The sequence below is a fragment of the Cygnus atratus genome, chromosome 1 (genome assembly GCF_013377495.2).
Source record: "Cygnus atratus isolate AKBS03 ecotype Queensland, Australia chromosome 1, CAtr_DNAZoo_HiC_assembly, whole genome shotgun sequence".
Lineage (NCBI taxonomy): Eukaryota > Metazoa > Chordata > Aves > Anseriformes > Anatidae > Cygnus > Cygnus atratus.
The window spans coordinates 191,829,882-191,847,105 of record NC_066362.1 but is presented as its reverse complement, the minus strand read 5'-3'; the positions used below and the strand labels follow the sequence as shown (position 1 = coordinate 191,847,105).

The following is a 17,224-nucleotide window of genomic DNA, read 5'->3' as shown; positions in this document are numbered from 1 at the left end:
CGGGTTGCCCAGGGAGGTGGTGGAGTCACTGTCCCTGGGGGTGTTCCAGGAAAGGTTGGATGTGGTGCTTAGGGACATGGTTTAGTGGGTGACATTGGTGGTAGGGGGATGGTTGGACCAGATGATCTTGGAGGTCTTTTCCAACCTTAATGACTCTGTGATTTATTTCTAAGGGGGCAAAGCCAGGTCCCTACAAAATCAGCGCCTTATATGGACAAACCATGCCTACAGAAGACCCCGTCAAGCCTCCGAGCACCGAAGGGTCCCCTCAGCCCCTGAGGCGGGGCGAGGGCAGGGCTGACATGACACCGAGCTCAGCCAATAGCAGGGCCGATCCCGGTCCCGCCTCCGCCGCACAGACCAATGCGGAGCCGGGAGGGGAGCGGGGCGGTGCTGTCCGTGAAGGTGACGGGGCCGACAGCAAAATGGCGGGCGCAGCGGGGCTGGTCAGGCGGCGCGCGGCGGTGGCCGGGCTGCTGCGGGTGAGGCGCGGGGTGGGGTGGGCGGTGTGAGGGGGAGGGGGCGCTGCTCGGCCCCATCCTGTCACGGCCCTGGCACCGCCGTGCGGCCCCGGGGGCTCAGCCAAGGTCATGGCTGTGTCTGAGGAGGAGGAGAAGAAAGAGGAGGAGGAGAAGGAGAAAGAGGAGGAGAAGAGGGAGGAGGAGGAGAGAGGGAAAGAGGAGGAGGGAGGGAAGGAGGAGGTGAGGTAGGCGTAGGGGTAGGGGAGGCAGCCGGGTGTGGCCGCGCTTGGAGGGGCGCCGTGAGGAGCTGTGAGGCTGCTCCCCACCCGTCCGGAAAGTCTTGTTTTTTTTTTTTTTTTTTTTTTTAAAAAAATAACAGTCTGTCGTTGGCACGGAGCATGGCCGCGGCTAGCAGGAGGCGGCTGCAGCGTTGTCTCCTTTCTTTCCAGTGCGCCGCAAAGGCGAGAGCCGGGCGTGATCTGGTAAGCACGCACGGTGATCCCGTGTGGGGATAGTGCAGGAGAGATCCTGTGAGCACACACGGTGATCTAGCCGGGGGGTAATCCAGGAGAGGTCCTGTAAGCACGTGTGGCTTTGGTGCTGTGGGGTTTGGTGCTAACAAAGCCTTTACAGCCCTTGCCGGGGCCTGGTGCAGGTATAGGTCACTTTGAGAGAAATTTCGTTCAAAACTCTGTGTTGGAAACCCCAGCCTGAGCTGTGAGGGGGGGGGAAATAACGTAAAAACAATCGGAAAAATGTCTTTTGTTAATTGAAGTTTGTCGGATGGCGAGAGAAACAGGCAGTGCTTTGAGCTGTCAGTGCAGTACCAGCAGGCGTTGTTTGACTCGTAAGATGGATGGTGCCTTTGTGGTGTCCGGAGGTGGTTTTTACTTTTAATTAGTAATCATTCAGCTCTCATCCAGTGGTCAGAATGTCTTCAGTGTGCTGGAATGTCATCTGAGTAAATGGCTTGAACTCTTTGTGTTTTAAACTGCTGGTTTCTGTTGGAAGATAGCTCCTAACGTTTGCAGTAACACCTGCAGGTCTATCTCTGCCTATTGCACTGCTGCTTACATGGAGCTCCTTGCCGGTGGATTAGCCTGTTCAGGTGTGGTTTCTGTCTTTTCCTTGGTTCCATTGGCATCTCTTGTAGCATTCTGAACTTGTTATTCCCACTTTTGCACATGAAATGCCAATGAAATGATGCTGTAGGTCCAAACTGCCACCGTTTAAAAAGCAGAGCATTTAGTGAAAGCAAGGAATGAACCCAAGTCAAGAGAAGCAGACAGACTGTTGCTGTAGACAGACTAATGCTTCTCAAGATAGGTAGCTCTCTGGTTGTCAGACCATTTGTAAGCATACATAGGCACTGGGACGGGTTGCCCAGGGAGGTGGTGGAGTCACCGTCCCTGGGGGTGTTCAAGGAAAGGTTGGACGTGGTGCTTAGGGACATGGTTTAGTGGGTGACATTGGTGGTAGGGGGATGGTTGGACCAGGTGGTCTTGGAGGGCTTTTACAACCTTAATGATTCTATAACAGATTTGGCAAAAACGAAATGCTTTTTGTTTTTAAAAGAGTATCTGATTATTTTTTCGGGAGATATTTTCACCACAGATGTTATGGTGAGACTTTGTACTAGACGACATATTAAAAAAGGCATTTTATGATTTTTGTATTTTAGTAGTCTGTGCTTCTTAGACTATTTTTTGCAAAAAAAATACTTGGAAATGGTACGTTACTGAAATGTTGATACGTTGCTTAGTTGATACGGAATTCTGAGGACTTTATTTTTCAGGCTTTGAAGTATACAAGCCGTGGCTATGCATCACAGCGTACTTTAAATGTAAGTATAAAGTGCCGTCTGAGTGCAATAAATCACTGTTAAATCTGCTTCTTAACCTCTGAAGTTCAGAAAGTTATCACAAGAAACCTGCGTTGTTGACAATGTGTCTGTTGCCCAAGTCACGTTACTGCAAAAATTAGAATAAAGGTCAGATTTCCCTTTTTTTTTTTTTTTTGCTTTGCTGACTGTTAGCGTGGGACAGAACTGGTTAGAATTGCATCAAGTGACTTAAATTAATGCAGCTTTCTACCATTTATTGGAGAATACAGATGATGCTCTTTGAAATGATTTGTATGCTATCCCCCCCCTTTGCTGTTGTAATGTGAATGATTAATACATTAACAGTTAACATTATTATCACTTAAGTCAGTCATGGCTCCAAAGAAGGAGATACAGAAACAGACCAAATATAACTTGTCCTTTTTTTCTGGTTTAAATTTTTGTTTCTTTGCTTGTCCCTGAATAAAGAAGTCAAGGTGAGACCCTGTGAACTTTGGTCAGACTTCCATTTAAAGCAGTACAGTTGGAGTTCTTGCTGGTTCTTATCAGTAGCTGTCCAGGGTAACCAGAAATCAGAAACATGCATCTTTGTGGTGCCAGGTCATCGTGCTGCTCTCACAGGGTTAGCAGGTAGTCACGCTGATGTAACATTAAAGCCAAGAGGCAAAAGAAAATAAATCTGTTTCAAGAGACTACTAAGATTAGAGTTGAATGTCGTACCATGTCTTTAACCACTGTTTACACGTAAGCAGATCTTTAATCTGATGGAGTTTTAGCAAAGCCTGGTAGGATTCTTACTCTTCCAAGGCCCAAGGTGTTACTTCACTAAGCGTGGAGTTAATGTTCACATAACGGTAGTGGCTGGAATCAGGCGAGGGAAGCTCCAGTTTATGACAATGCTGTCTGTGGTGTACAGACCCTGTCAGTACACTAGTGTTAAATTCCCTGGCATTTGGTAGGACACCTTTATGCATCAGTGCAGTGGGTTTGAGGAGTTGACCAAATGGAGGTTGTTTAAGCAGGGTCACCTAGAGCGTGTTTCCCAGGACAATTTCCAGGTGACTTCTGAGGATCCCCAAGGAGGAGACCCCAGAGCCTCTCTGGGGGTCGCTGAGCAGAGCCTGGCTCCGTCCTCTCTGCACCCTCCCTTCAGGGATTTAGGGACATGGATGAGATCCCCCTGAGCCTCCTCTTCTCCAGGCTGAGCAGCCCCAGCTCTCCCAGCCTCTCCTCACAGCAGAGATGCTCCAGTGCCTTCATCATCCTGGTGGCCCCGCGTTGGGCTCTCTCCAGTATGCCCAGGTCCCTCTGGTACTGGGGAGCCCAGAACTGGACCCAGCACTCCAGGTGTGGCCCCACCAGTGCTGAGGAGAAGGGAAGGATCACCTCCCTTGACCTGCTGGCAACACTTTGCCTGATGCAGCCCAGGTTGTCCTCAGCCTTCTTAGCAGCAAGGGCACATTGCTGCCTCAAGTTCAAGCTGGTGTCCACCAGGACCCCCAGGTCCTTTTCTGCAGAGCTGCTTTCCAGCTGGGTGGCCCCTAGCATGTCCCAGTGCCTGGGCTTGTTCCTCCCCAGGGCCAGGGCCCTGCACTTCTCCTCATTGAACTCCACGAGGTCCTGTCAGCCCATTTCTCCGCCTGTTGGGGTCCCTGTGGAAGGCACGTGGCCCTCTGCTGTATCGGCCACCCCCAGCTTTGTGCTATCTGCAGACGTGCTGAGGGTGCGCCCTGCCCCATCATCCAGCTCGTTAGTAAAGGGGTTAAGCAGGATTGCACCCAGCACTGACCCCTGGGGATCTCCGCTGGTTACTGGCCTCCAGGTACACTTTGTGCTGCTGGTCACAGCTTTCTGGGCCTGGCTGCTCTGCCCGTTTTTGAGCCACCTCGCTGTTCAGCCCATACGCCCCTGGTTTGTCTGTGAGGATCTTACTGGGGACAGTGTCCAAGGCCTCCCTGAAGTTCAGGTAGACAGTATCCCCTGCTCCCCTCATCCGTCAGGCTGGGCACTTCATCGTAAAGGTTCATTGGGTTGGCTAAGGATGACTCCCACTTGAGGAATCTGTGCTGGCTCCCCCTGATAATTTTTGTCATTCGTGTGCCTGGAAATGGTTTCCAGGGTTAGCTGCTCCGTGAGCTGCTTCCCAGGTGTCCAGCTGAAGCTACTGGCCTGTAGCTCCTGGGGCCTCCTTGAAGATGGGAGTGATGCTTGCTTTCCTCCCGTCCTTGGGCACCTCCCCCAGTTGCTGTGGCTACCCAAAGGTTGAGAGTGGCCTTACAGTGACACCTGCCAGCTCGCTCAGCACTCGTGGGTGTGTCCTGCCAGGTCCTATGAACCCACACGTGGCCCGTTTGCTCAGGTGTTCCTTCACCCGATTCTGTTCCACCACAGAGGCATCTTCCTTGCTCCAGCCTTGCAGCCTGGGTTCCTGAAGGCTGGTCTTGCTCGCAGACTGAGGTGGAGGAGGCACTCCGTACCTCAGCCTTTTCTGTTTCTATAACCAGGTCCCCTGCCCCATTCCCTGGTTTTCCTTTAGTCACTGACGTACTTAGAAGCCCTTCTTGTCTTTGATGCCTGTGGCCAGATTTGTTTCCGTTTGGGCTCTCGCTTTCCTAGCCTGCTCCCTGCATGCTCAGCGTCTCTGTATCCCTCCCAGGCTGTCTGTCCTTGCTGCCACTCTCTGTGGGCCTCCTTTTTCTGTTGGAGCTTGCCCAGGAGCTCCTTGTTCATCCATGCAGGCCTCCTGGTGTTCTCGCCAGACTTCCTTTGTGTTGGGATGCATCTCTACTGAGCGGGGAGGAGGGGATCCTTGAATATTGGGCCCCTCTCTTGGGCCTCTCCTCCCTCCAGGGCCCTGGGACTCTTTCGGGTATCGCCCGCCCCAAGGCAGAGCTCAGTGCATTCCAGCTGTCCTCTCGTATAAAGGACAACCCCGCACCTCAGCTTCCCAGCGTGTCCTCCCTGAAGAGCCTGCGTCCCTCGCTGCAGCGCCCCAGCCATCAGAGCCACCCTGCCCCATCTCTGTCCTCCCACCGAGATCCCTGCAGCTGTGCCCAGATCCCCAATTCCTCGTGTGTATTTGTTTATTCCTCGTGCTGCATGCATTCATAAAGATAATTTTGGTGCTCTGAGCTACTGGCAGGATAAAAGGGAAGCTGGGACACGAATAAAGTGAACAAATTTAAAACTTTGGTGTACGTGTGCGCGTGTAACGATGCTCTGACTTTTACTCCGTGCTTATCCTCTTAGGAAGTGGTGATAGCGAGCGCTGCAAGGACACCAATGGGCTCTTTCCAAGGATCTCTCTCGTCACTGCCAGCCACCAAACTGGGTTCCATTGCAATTAAAGGAGCAATTGACAGAGCTGGTAAATATAAATGTTTTTTTCATGAGAAAACATCACACAGCTCTGCATGTTATCGGTCTGTGTCTTTTGGTTTTGAGTTGCTTGTTAAACAGATAGCTCTGGTGTCTTGTTTTGTTTTGCTTTTGCTTCTAGCACTTCTATGTCTCTATTCACAAATGGTATTTTAAATAAACCTGTTTCAGTCTGAATTAAACGCTGCAGAATATGATTTAGGAATAACCGTGCTAATCCAGATCCCACTGAACAGGCGAGTTGTTTGGCTGTAGTTCTGTGACACACCTAAGCTACTTGTCGCTGAAACCAGGGCTCTGTCCTTGTCCTCTCTGTTCTTTTACATGGGCACTTACACTTGTCTCACACCCCTGTGAGCCTATTCATAGACTTTTAAATCAGGCAAAAAGTCACTTTGGAGGAGAGGAGGGTTAATTTTCTACAGATTTGGCTTCTTGAAATAGCAAATTACAAGAACTTTACACCAGGGCTCTTGCAAGAGAAGCCCTGGGAGAGCAGGCCCCTTCTGTCTGGTGGCAGCCAGCTGTTAGCGTGGCTCGCAGGTGTTAAACCAACAAACCTGTTTCTTTGGACATAATTCTGGTAGGTAGAAAGCTTTGTGGATCTGGGATCCCCAGTTCCTCATGTCCCATGAACGTGGGGGTACAGCTCTGGAAGGCACCAGACCTGGAATGCTTTCAGCACACAGGTCGGACGCGGCATGCTTTGTCCCTTTACTATGGGAAACTTTCATGGGAAGGCTCATAAAAGGGAATCACAGCTTTTGTGTGAAGAATCTCAACTCAGGAGTTTTGTTTTATAGGTATCCCCATGGAAGAAGTGAAAGAAGTGTACATGGGGAATGTCTTGCAGGCTGGCCAAGGACAAGCTCCGGCAAGACAAGCAGTCCTGGGCGCAGGTACGCGTTGTCCTGACTGGGTTAAAGGTGGTCTTACCTTTCTGCAGAGAGCTGCTAACAAACTGGAGGGGCTGCAGCTCTGAGCTAGGGCAGGGTGGCTGCCCAGCCCTTCAGCAAGACAGGCTGCATGTGCTGCTCTTCCCGTGGGGGTAAAGGCTCCGTGTAAGTGAGCCTAAAGTGCCTGTGCTCAGGAATCAGTTTTCACGCGTACAGTGGCTGTTACTGCTGCACTGGTTGCAGAACCTGGAGAAAGTGAAAACTTCCAGAGCACTTTTTGCTAATGATAGTTGCTGCTCTTTGACTCTTTCATGAGACAGACTTTATCACTAATCGTAGGATCATAGAATATCCCGAGTTGGAAGGGGCCCACAAGGATCATCGAGTCCAACTCCTGGCACCACACAGGTCTACCCAAAAGTTCAGACCATGTGACTAAGTGCACAGTCCAATCGCTTCTTAAACTCAGACAGGCTTGGTGCAGTGACTGCGTCCCTGGGGAGCCTGTTCAGATGTGTGACAACCCTCTCGGTGAAGAACCTCTTCCTGATATCCAAATCATTTTCCTGATATCCAAATATCAGGATATATATAATATATCAGGATATATATCCAAATATTTGGATATCACTATCCTGATACCCATATCATTGCCTTACCCACTAAAGGTTAAAACCATCGGTGAGTTTCCATGAACTGCAGCTAGGGATATGTCCTTACACTCCTCTTCTTGAGGAGCCTGGAGTTATGACTGAAAGGATTTGCCCTGTGATGTCGACTACAGCACAAATGGTGCTGGGGTGCAGGGATAATTTCTTCTCCCTTTTGCTGTAGGGCAGGCTTTCCATACCTTAGTATGATTCTGAAAAAATGTATGGGTCCAGGAAGAACTGGGTGCTTCCTTGGCTCTGTCCCTGTACTTCTTGGAAAGAGAAGGAACTGCTGCTGTCAGGGGCAAAGGGGTGGATAGGGCTCTTTCCTTTCCCCTGGCCAGTTTCCCCATCTCATTGCTGGCGTGGAGGTGACGCGCTGGTAGCGGAGCCGTAGGACAGAGGCAGCGATGCAGTGTTTTTAAGCCAAGCTGCACAAAAGAGAATGCATAGCTATTGTCCTGAACACTCAGTAACAGTAGTAACAGCTCAGTAACTGTGCTGGTGACACCTAATAACTTTGGTCTTGTTTGGTACTGCATAGGTTGAGAGTTCCTGTACTTCTGGGGTAATGTCTTGTAGGATTTAGCAACTGGCAACAGCTTGTTTATGGCTTTTCAGTCTTGTGTGCTTCTTAGGGTCAGGGGTCGGGCTGTGAGGAGGAGGAATAGTTCTGGAGTCTGTTCTCTGATCTCCTGCTGTCCGAATCCTCACTTGCTTCCTCTCATCACCTGAGCCTGTTGTCTGAAGGGGAGAAGCGACAGGAATCTCCAAGAAGGACAATAATTAGGGGTGAAGGTAGATAAATTGTCCTGGCAGGCCAAATAATGCTAGCTGGACACTCTGGGGTTACATAAAAATTAGTCCCGTACGAAATCTTGTTGAAACACCAACCCAGTGGTAGTCTGCCCTTAAATAATAGCTGTTTGTATAACTTACTTGACTTAGGTCTGCCCATCTGCACCCCTACTACAACTGTCAATAAGGTCTGTGCTTCAGGAATGAAATCAATCATGATGGCAGCACAAAGCCTGATGTGTGGGAGTCAGGTATGTGAATTTTAGTGCTGTTTTATGGAAAAAACACACAACTAATGTTGTAGATCCCATCCTATTGATGGCTGGGGTCCTTGATTTGGGACTGTGTTTTGACTTGCAATAATGAAGCTAATTAGCGAGGGTTTTTTTTTTAGGTCAGGCAACCTTAATTTTGTAGTTACTCAAATATGTTTTGGTTTAAAACAGGAAAAAAAAAAAGTATTATGGTTAGGGAACTGTCAGATTTATTTTTAGAGCTGAGTAAGTAGGGTAGATTTTGGTTTATGGTATCTACATCCTCTCCTCCTCTCCCTATTGTATTCCTTCCCCCCCACCCCCCCAAAAAAAATTAGGGAGTTTCAAGCTTTGTGATTTGAAAACTCAAGATTTTTTTTTTTTCCCCTAAATTTAGATTTTGTTGAAAGAGATTTCATCTTGCCTTTCAGATCCTTTTACCATGTAAATGAATTAAATGTACATATTAAAACAGTGTCATTTCAAAGTACATTAAAGATGTTTCAGGCTTTTTGTTGCTTTCAAAGAAGCTGAAGCTACTGTTGCTGAATAGCATTTTCATTGAAGAGCTTGTTGGAGGGGAATTACTCATCTCTGCCAACTGTATTCTAAGATTCTCTGTATGAATAGGAAAAATTCTATCCTTGAGTGGGAGGATGAGACAATACACCATTTTCAGCAAGCTGCTAAGTGCTAGGCAGCAAAGAATATAACAAAAGTGTGAATGTGAATTAAAAACATTCCGGTTTTGCTTTTAATTCCATACCTAAAGCATCTGGCAACATCCTTTCCCTGAAGTGCAGATACTGTCAGCTCAATATATATTTTTGGCTTACAAAATAAATGGCTCATAAGTGAGAAATATACTTACCTATATATACATTGTCCCCCACGTGAAAATAGCATTATTTTTTAAGCTGGGCAGCTACATCCTGCTTTGGCCTTGTATTGCAGAGAGCAGCGCTTCACCCAGTGCCTGCTGAACTCGGTGGATGGCTTCCCACTGGACTTTGAATCAGGTCCAGCTGTGGGAACAGCCACATTTGGATTTAGTAACGTGCGTCCAGCGAGTTCATCGCAGCGGTCACGGATGTGGTTGGTTTGACAGATGCAGGCCGTGCGCTCTGAAGGGAGCTGGACTTTCAGCTGAGCTAGCCACACCTGCTCTGCTGCCAGCCCGAGCAAAAGCAGACCCGCTGCCCAGTTAGTGGCTCTCAGAGCTATAAATAATGCCTTTTTTGGGGGATTGTTTGTTTTTCCTGGCTGCAGACCGCGAGGTATCTGTGGTGGGAATCAGGGATAGATCCCAGAGGCTTGAGTCAGCGCGCATTTAGTGTTGTACAAACAACTGTAGTAACTCCAAGTCTTTCACGTGATGGAGCTGAAATGCCCGCGACTCCTGTTCCTCTGGTCTATTGCTGCCCCCATACCTCCGCTGCCTTTCCGATTTCCCTGCCTTTCCAGTTTGTCTCCAGCCTCCTTTGTTTTCTTTGTTACTCCATGCCGCTCTTCCTGCATCGAGTTTATAATCTGTTCTGAACCAAACCATTATTTTTCTGAGGCTCAGTTGCAAGACCTAATTACAACTCATGTAAAATACCTTTTCTAGTTATAGTAACAGCAATACTGAACTCTCAGAAACTAATGCTATGGTTTTTTTTTTTTGCATTTTTCTTGCAATTATCTGTATCTCAAAAATCACAGCTGAGTCTGTTCTTCACACCCTGAGATGCCAGGGGTTTTATGGGTTGTAGCCTGATGAACGACAGATACATGTATGGCCCTCATAGCTGTTTGTGTTTGTTCGTTCTGTCTCAGCTTGGAAAGGAAACTAATTTATAAATACCCACGATGATTCAGCTTAATTCAAGTTCGGTGGTCTTTATTAAAGTCACCTTTTTTCGCTGGCATTTTCAGATGAAAAAAACCTTAAGTCATCTCTCTTTAGGTAGTGAGGTGTAACAACGTTACGTAAAACTGCAGGTACCTCTGAACTTCTGTCTCTTGATTGGTCTCTTAGATTCTGGCTGTTGCTTGTTCCATAGGGAGCTGCTAACGAAGAGCAAAAATGAGAAATTTAGAAGAAAAAGAAACTGTTTAAAGTAAAACTTACAATCTGATCTTGGAAGCTTTTGGAGTAAAAGTGCAAGAGACCAACGTGGCTCTTGCAGCTTTCCAAAATTACATTCCAGGTAAAAGTCCAGTTGCTCTGTCAGCACGGATTAGCTCTCTTCAGCTGTTGTCCCTGCTGTTTGCTTTTGAAATGCATAAAGATTTTTTTTCCTTTTTCTCTAAGACTCCTCAGAGCTATGAAGTGTCCACTCTTAAGCTTTTCTTAGTATTTGTTCCCAGAAGAAGTCGTGTAGAACACGCTGCGTATTAATAATTTGAACTTGTATTGTTTGAGCAGGACGTAATGGTTGCTGGTGGAATGGAGAGCATGTCTAATGTTCCCTATACAATGAGCAGAGGAGCAACGCCGTACGGAGGAGTAAAACTGGAAGATCTGATAGTAAAGGATGGACTCACAGATGTCTATAACCATATCCATATGGTAAATATTCCTGCAGAATTCTGGATTATCTGCCATACACCTCATGCTGCTTTGAAGACGTTGCTTATTATTAAGCTGCTTCATCTAGCAAACCTAGAAATGGAGGAAAATGTTTTCCATTTCCAGGCTTCCTGTAGTAACCATGATGGAGAGACTACACAGAAGGTCAAAACAGTAGAAAATTGTGTTAATGTTTATTTGTCTCTCGTTGAAGCCTGAATAGCTTAGAACAGGGACTGAAAAAATCAAACCAACCACCCCACAATTTCTACCACTGATAGATTGCTTTTGCTCTCGGTGTAGGAGAGGGCAGTCAAGTTACTTGACGCCTTTGGGGGTAACCGCTTTGTATGGCTTGGTGGGCTCTCATGTTTGCTTTCCCTCCCACAATGTACATACCTGGTATCTTCTGTTAGAAGGCTGGAGTCAGCTGGTGCGCTCGGCTCATCAGCAGGATAACTTACATTGGACAAACAGCTGCAAACTTGGGATGGGCGTGGAAAAAATCCGATGTGAAGATAGTGAGGAGTAAGCATCAGGAAAGAACATTTTGAAAGGAGAGTAACTATTTTCAGTGTACAAACATTTCCGACCTTTGCCTCTAAGAATTCACAATTGTAGGGTGTTATTTACTGAGAAGTTAGTGTTCTTGCTACTATTCGTGAAAACATCTCACGAAGAATGTTCTGCAGTGTATAAGCTGTTCTGTGTATACTTCGTACAGACCTCACTGCTTTTGCTTTATTCGTTTTGCAGTACCATGCACACTGTTTAGGCTATTGGTTGAAAACCTTTCAATTTCAGCTAAAATGGTTTTTGACCATGAGGATTTTTCACAGGAATGCAAATACTGGCTTTGCTAGTTCCTGGTGAGCAGGGGGAAACCTCTGGGAGCTTGTTGTAATACACAGAGTTTTAATAGATTGGGACACTATTTCAGGAACGTTTGTCTTTATTATAGCAGCTGTGGGTTGCTTGGAGAATCTTAACGGTCTGTAAGAGAATATACAGGAAGGACCATCCGATTTAGGACCATTCCGGCTTTAGGAACTCACTCGTGTCTGTCTTCTGGCAATAGGCCAAGTTGCTGGTGCTGTGAACACTTCACGTGTGTAAACTGCGCAGAAGTGAACTTGCTTGAGGAACTGGGGGAACAGTACTAAAGGGTTTTGTGGTGACTCATTGGGTTTTCTGCAGAAATGAGAGGTGGAACAAAATCGGATTCAGAATAAATCTTTCAGGTTGACTAAATGAGATTTTATTTTATTATTATTTTATTTTATTATTATTATTTTATTATTTTTTATTTTATTTTATTTTGTTGCCAGGTATTGGGACAGTGTTGGTAACAAATTACGATTGTATAATTTTGATGGATTCATCTATATATGATTTGATTATTTCATTCTAATTATTTCATTCTGGTTATTAGACAAAAAGTATACAGGCATATATTTGTACAGTCTTTAGGATATCGGATCCCAAAGGCTAAGTGAGCCCTATGTGTTGACGCATTCCTGTAACCTTTGGAACAGACCAGCCAGCAGTGGCATGGAAACGCTAGGAAGGTGATGCAAACACACTGCTCTGTGGCTGAGCAGCGTTCTTCAGTCTGAAGAAGGCAGCCTAAGCACTTTAAAACTTGCTTTGCATGCAGTTTTTTAATTTACTCAAAAGCCTTGTAAGGAATGTTCCTTCCCAGCTGGATAATCTGGATTTGGAAAACAGGTGCTAAATCTGAACTTCACACTTCAAAGGCAGAAGCTTCTGGTTGATCATGATTGTGCGAAGTAAAAAGGAACACCAAATATTAGCCACGTTCAATTCTGAAAATCTGCTGGTTTTTCACTTAAGTTTCTAGTTCACCTCTCCAGAAGTACCAAATGTAATGTGCCTGATTTTTTCCAAGGGCAACTGTGCTGAGAATACGGCAAAAAAGTTCACCGTTTCACGAGAGGAACAAGACACTTATGCCATAGGCTCTTACACGAGGAGCAAAACAGCCTGGGATTCGGGAATATTCAAAAATGAAATAGTTCCTGTCACTGTTTCAAAAAAAGGTATGGAAAGGTGCGATAAAATGGATTGTTTCTCATTGAAAGCCGTAACGTCTGTATTTAGTACAAACGATGCTGTTTAAATATGCAGACCTCAGGAACACACAAACCCCTACATGTGTACGTATATCTGTACTTTTGCTTCAGAATAGCTAAGAATTTCCTGCTATGCAGACTTTCTGGTGACCAGCAGTCAATCACCTGTAATCTGTTTTTATTTTTTTTTCTCTAATGCTACAGACCATAATTTTGTCATATTTTGGATGACTATATATTGAATTGAGCTAGAAGAGCTTGATGACCTGTTTTAATTTCCCTGTGAATTACCTTAAAAATGTTTTGTCCCTTTCATTCACCCATCAAGGAGTATAAATGGATTTGCTATGAATGAATGGGATTGAGGAATATTTTTTTTTCATTTTCATTAACACACTTCTGGGATGCATAAATTAGTTTCATTTTTCAACTAAAATGAATTGTTTAAATAAGGCAGCATTTAATTGAAGAATGTGTTAAAAATGGACTGTATTACAAAAAACTCAACTGAATTTGAATTTCAGGAAAGCCAGATACAGAAGTGACAGAAGATGAAGAATATAAACGTGTGGATTTCAGTAAAGTTCCAAAGCTGAAAGCTGTTTTCCAAAAAGAAAATGGTAAATACTGTTAAATCAACTGCTTAATTGTTTACCAGGTACACAGATTCTTTATTAGAGTGAAGAGTACTGCTCACAGGAGCTCGACTACACTGACAGTGAACCATTAACTTTTAAATGTCTGTGAAGGAAATATCCTAAGAAGAAATCTGAACCGTATTTTCACAACAGTATAAGCTGGCTTGAGTGAAAAGAGATGGTCCAAGAGCCTGTAGAGCAGTGAAAACCTGTTCTGTGCATTTACGTTAAAGATTGAAATGCATTACCTTGGTCACTACCAAGTATAACCTCTTGGTTCGGTGAGAGCTGGCAGGCGTTTACGTGGTTACCTGTTACTTCCCCGAGTCTGTAGGTGATGAATCTTTCTGGCTGAAGTCGGGCGTTCACTCACAGCCACATCTGAGCTGGAATTCTGCGTTAATGCTGGCAATGCTGCTGGCGTGGAAGGCATGATGTGAACTGCCCTTTAGATAAAGCTTATGAATACATGGGACTAGTTTAATCAAACTCAGCTGGAAAAAAAAAAAATTGCTAGTTAACTCAGTGCAGTAGCTATTACCAAGGGCCTGGGCGATGTACCTGGGCTGTGTCATTTTCCCCTGTGTTTAAACAACGCGTTTCCTTTTCTAGGAACAGTTACAGCTGCTAACGCCAGTACTCTGAATGACGGAGCAGCTGCTTTGGTTCTGATGACTACAGAGGCAGCCAAGAGACTGAAAGTTAAACCTCTGGCACGGATAGTAGGTGAGATTTTTCTTATCTTTGACTACAGCACTGGAAAATATCCTTCTAGCATATTTATACTTTGACTGAGAATCCTGTTTGTCCTGTTAGCCTTCACGGGACAGAAAAGAGGAAGCCTTACGCATACGGCTGCATCTTCTTAATACAGTCCTTGAAATCTTAAGTGTCATACCAGCAAACTGTTAGTCATAAACAGTTTTCTGTGTGCAGTAACATCAAACATCTGAAAACGTTACTAAGCGACTCACTTGAGGCACTAAACTTCAGGTGTATCTATTTTCAGGGACCATTATATTCAGAATTCTGTCTTGGCTGGGTTTGCTGTTTGCACAAATGAAAATCGTATATGGTAAAAATAAAAGGTGTTTAAACAGCTTTTTTGACTTTTTTTTGTACAGCTTTTGCAGATGCTGCTGTCGATCCTATTGATTTTCCTATTGCACCTGCATATGCTGTTCCCAAGGTAGGAATAAAACTGCTTGTTTTCTGAAAGACAGCAAAATTCCTCAGTGCTGGATCGTTGGCTCAACCCTCGGTGTATCTTCCTCTAATTACCACTGAAATTATGATTTCTTCATAAATATAAAATACGTGTTTTTCAGAGGATCAGGGCTAGAATGTACGTCTTTAAAGTAACAAACTTTGTATTTTTCTTGGAAAAGAATATTGTTTTCTACTGCTTTCACCAACTTTGGCCTTGTTTACACTTCTGAAATTAAGCAGCTGGTGTGGCTAAAAGGCAAAATAAATTTGGTTATACACGTATAGACTAGTTCAGGATGAAACTAATGGCAGCTGTATGGCAGTACTGTCTCACTTTAAGTGTACTTCCTCTAGCAGTGGTCTTTGTATAAATGTGAGGGAAATGTATTCCCGTCATAGGATACGCTCCATTTCTTCCATGGCAAAAACTAAACTTGTGCCCCAGTACCCCAGTTTTGCTTTTTCCATCTGAAAATAGACCTAATTAGTTCTATAAAGTACTTTAGCTTCCTCATTTTTTCACAGCAGTAATTATTTTGATTACTGTTTCTAGATTCTAAGTGAGACAGGCCTGAAAAAAGAAGACATTGCAATGTGGGAAATCAATGAAGCCTTCAGTGTTGTGGTGCTGGCCAACATTAAAATGCTGGGCATTGATCCACAAAAAGTAAACATTAATGGAGGTGCTGTCTCTCTCGGGCATCCAATCGGGTATGTAAAATAAGCATTGGTTTTTGTTCTGCATGGAGGCATTGCCTTCTACATGCTGCTAGCATACTCGATTTTATTCTCAAATTTAATGCAAGTAGGAAGGGTAATAGAAATTCAATAGCACATACACGTGTACTTGCATTAATTCAGGTGTTAGATGTCAGGGTACTTTGCAAAGAGCATGATCACAGTTTTGTCTTCACAAGTAGTTACCACCTTTTATAAAAAGCTTGCTTGTTACCACAGCTATACAGATTTATGAAGCTTTAAAAAAAGTCACCGCTAACATAAGAAAATAAACAGTAACAATTAATCAACCAGTTAAGCTAGTAAAGTGTACAGATCAACTTATGAAAATAGCATAAGGGTATGGTACAGGGACTTGAATTTCCTTCTGTCAGCAAAGTGAAATTCCTAGTCTTGTCAGAGTATTCCCTGTAGGGAATCCAAACGTTTTCCATCACCTAATGCAGCAGATGGGGGATGCATAGCCTGGGGGATGTCCTTGGGGCTTCTGTTTGCTCTGAAGTTCCTTCACCTGGCTGAATTCCCTGCTGTGTTCTCCAGCAGCTGGAATTTACCCATGACTTAAGTATATCTCATTAGTCCTCCTTAAGGGTGATCGAGCTGCAAGCTCCAGGTCTATGAGGACAAATCCATTTCAAATCTACTAGCTACATGTAGGTGAGAAGGAACCAGGCTGTACAGCTGGAAGCAGTTGGAGTACTTCGTGGTTCAGAAGTTTGCCTTGACTAGATCTTTGCCAGCATAAGCTGTAAAGATATTCCGGCATCTCCTGTGAAATAGCAGCTTCTTCTGATAAGGGAATAGGATTTTTTTTTTGTCTTAAAACAAGATTTCTACAGTCTGACGACAGCATTTAAATGGCTTAACTTGGCATGAGCTAGATGAGTGTACTGTACTGCGTTACAGCAAGTTGGAACCAAAGAAACTGAAATGAATCATTAGCTTTATATATATATTTTTTGTGGTAGAGACTTAATATTACTTTCTTTGAAAGATCTTTGATACTTGCAGAGATGCTTTGTAATATACAGAACAGCTAGAGGTGAATTCCTTTATCAGAAGGAACATGGAGGTTCTGTTTGTGCACATATAGAATTTTTTCTGCTCGTTAATACTGTAGCTAAAGAAAAATAGCCCACGCTGCTTTTAGATGTAGGTTTGTTTGTTCGTTTTGTTGGTTTTATTTCTTTCCAGTGAATCAGCACTACATATTCTGTCAATGATCCTGTATGAGTCAAATTTTCTTCAAACTAAGGTGTTCATATTCTTTCTCTTAATCAGAATGTCTGGAGCGAGAATCGTTGTTCACATGGCCCACGCCTTGAAACAAGGACAGTATGGGCTTGCGGGAATTTGCAATGGCGGAGGAGGCGCTTCTGCGATACTGATTGAGAAGCTGTAGGCCCACACAGCTGCTGGAAACAAAGCCTTAACCACTCTGATGTGAGTGATGAGCAGCGCCTGTTACATCCCATCTCTGAGTGGATGAATTCCTTAATGGCTGTTCTAAAATTTCTAAAACATCAGTGATACAGACAACGGGGCTTTTGTAACTTTGACTCAATGCAAGTTTTTATACAGTACAAGTAGAAAACGAGAAATCATGATGATGTATCAAGACCTGATAATAAAGAATGTCTGTCAGCTGAGCTCCTGTCACTTATTTCTCAAGTGCCACTGAAACTGACCTCTCTTGGTAGGTCATACAGCGC

At 44.7% G+C, this 17,224-nt stretch overlaps 1 protein-coding gene across 2 annotated transcripts; it reads left to right on the top strand.

Annotated features, from left to right (window-relative positions):
- The first annotated feature begins 384 nt into the window (after positions 1-384).
- On the top strand, positions 385-17,161 carry ACAT1 (acetyl-CoA acetyltransferase 1). Of its 2 annotated transcripts, none has more exons than XM_035542386.2 (12): positions 385-482; positions 2,257-2,304; positions 5,554-5,671; positions 6,486-6,581; positions 8,177-8,277; positions 10,691-10,834; positions 12,744-12,894; positions 13,452-13,547; positions 14,178-14,291; positions 14,690-14,754; positions 15,328-15,485; positions 16,794-17,161. In XM_035542386.2, exons 1-12 carry the CDS (start codon positions 426-428, stop codon positions 16,912-16,914), a joined length of 1,269 nt encoding a protein of 422 aa, XP_035398279.1. In that variant the 5' UTR covers positions 385-425; the 3' UTR covers positions 16,915-17,161. The 2 variants fall into 2 exon arrangements, with proteins under 2 accessions (XP_035398279.1, XP_035398278.1); XM_035542385.1 differs by lacking the exon at positions 385-482 and adding an exon at positions 668-943.
- The last annotated feature ends 63 nt before the right edge of the window (positions 17,162-17,224 follow it).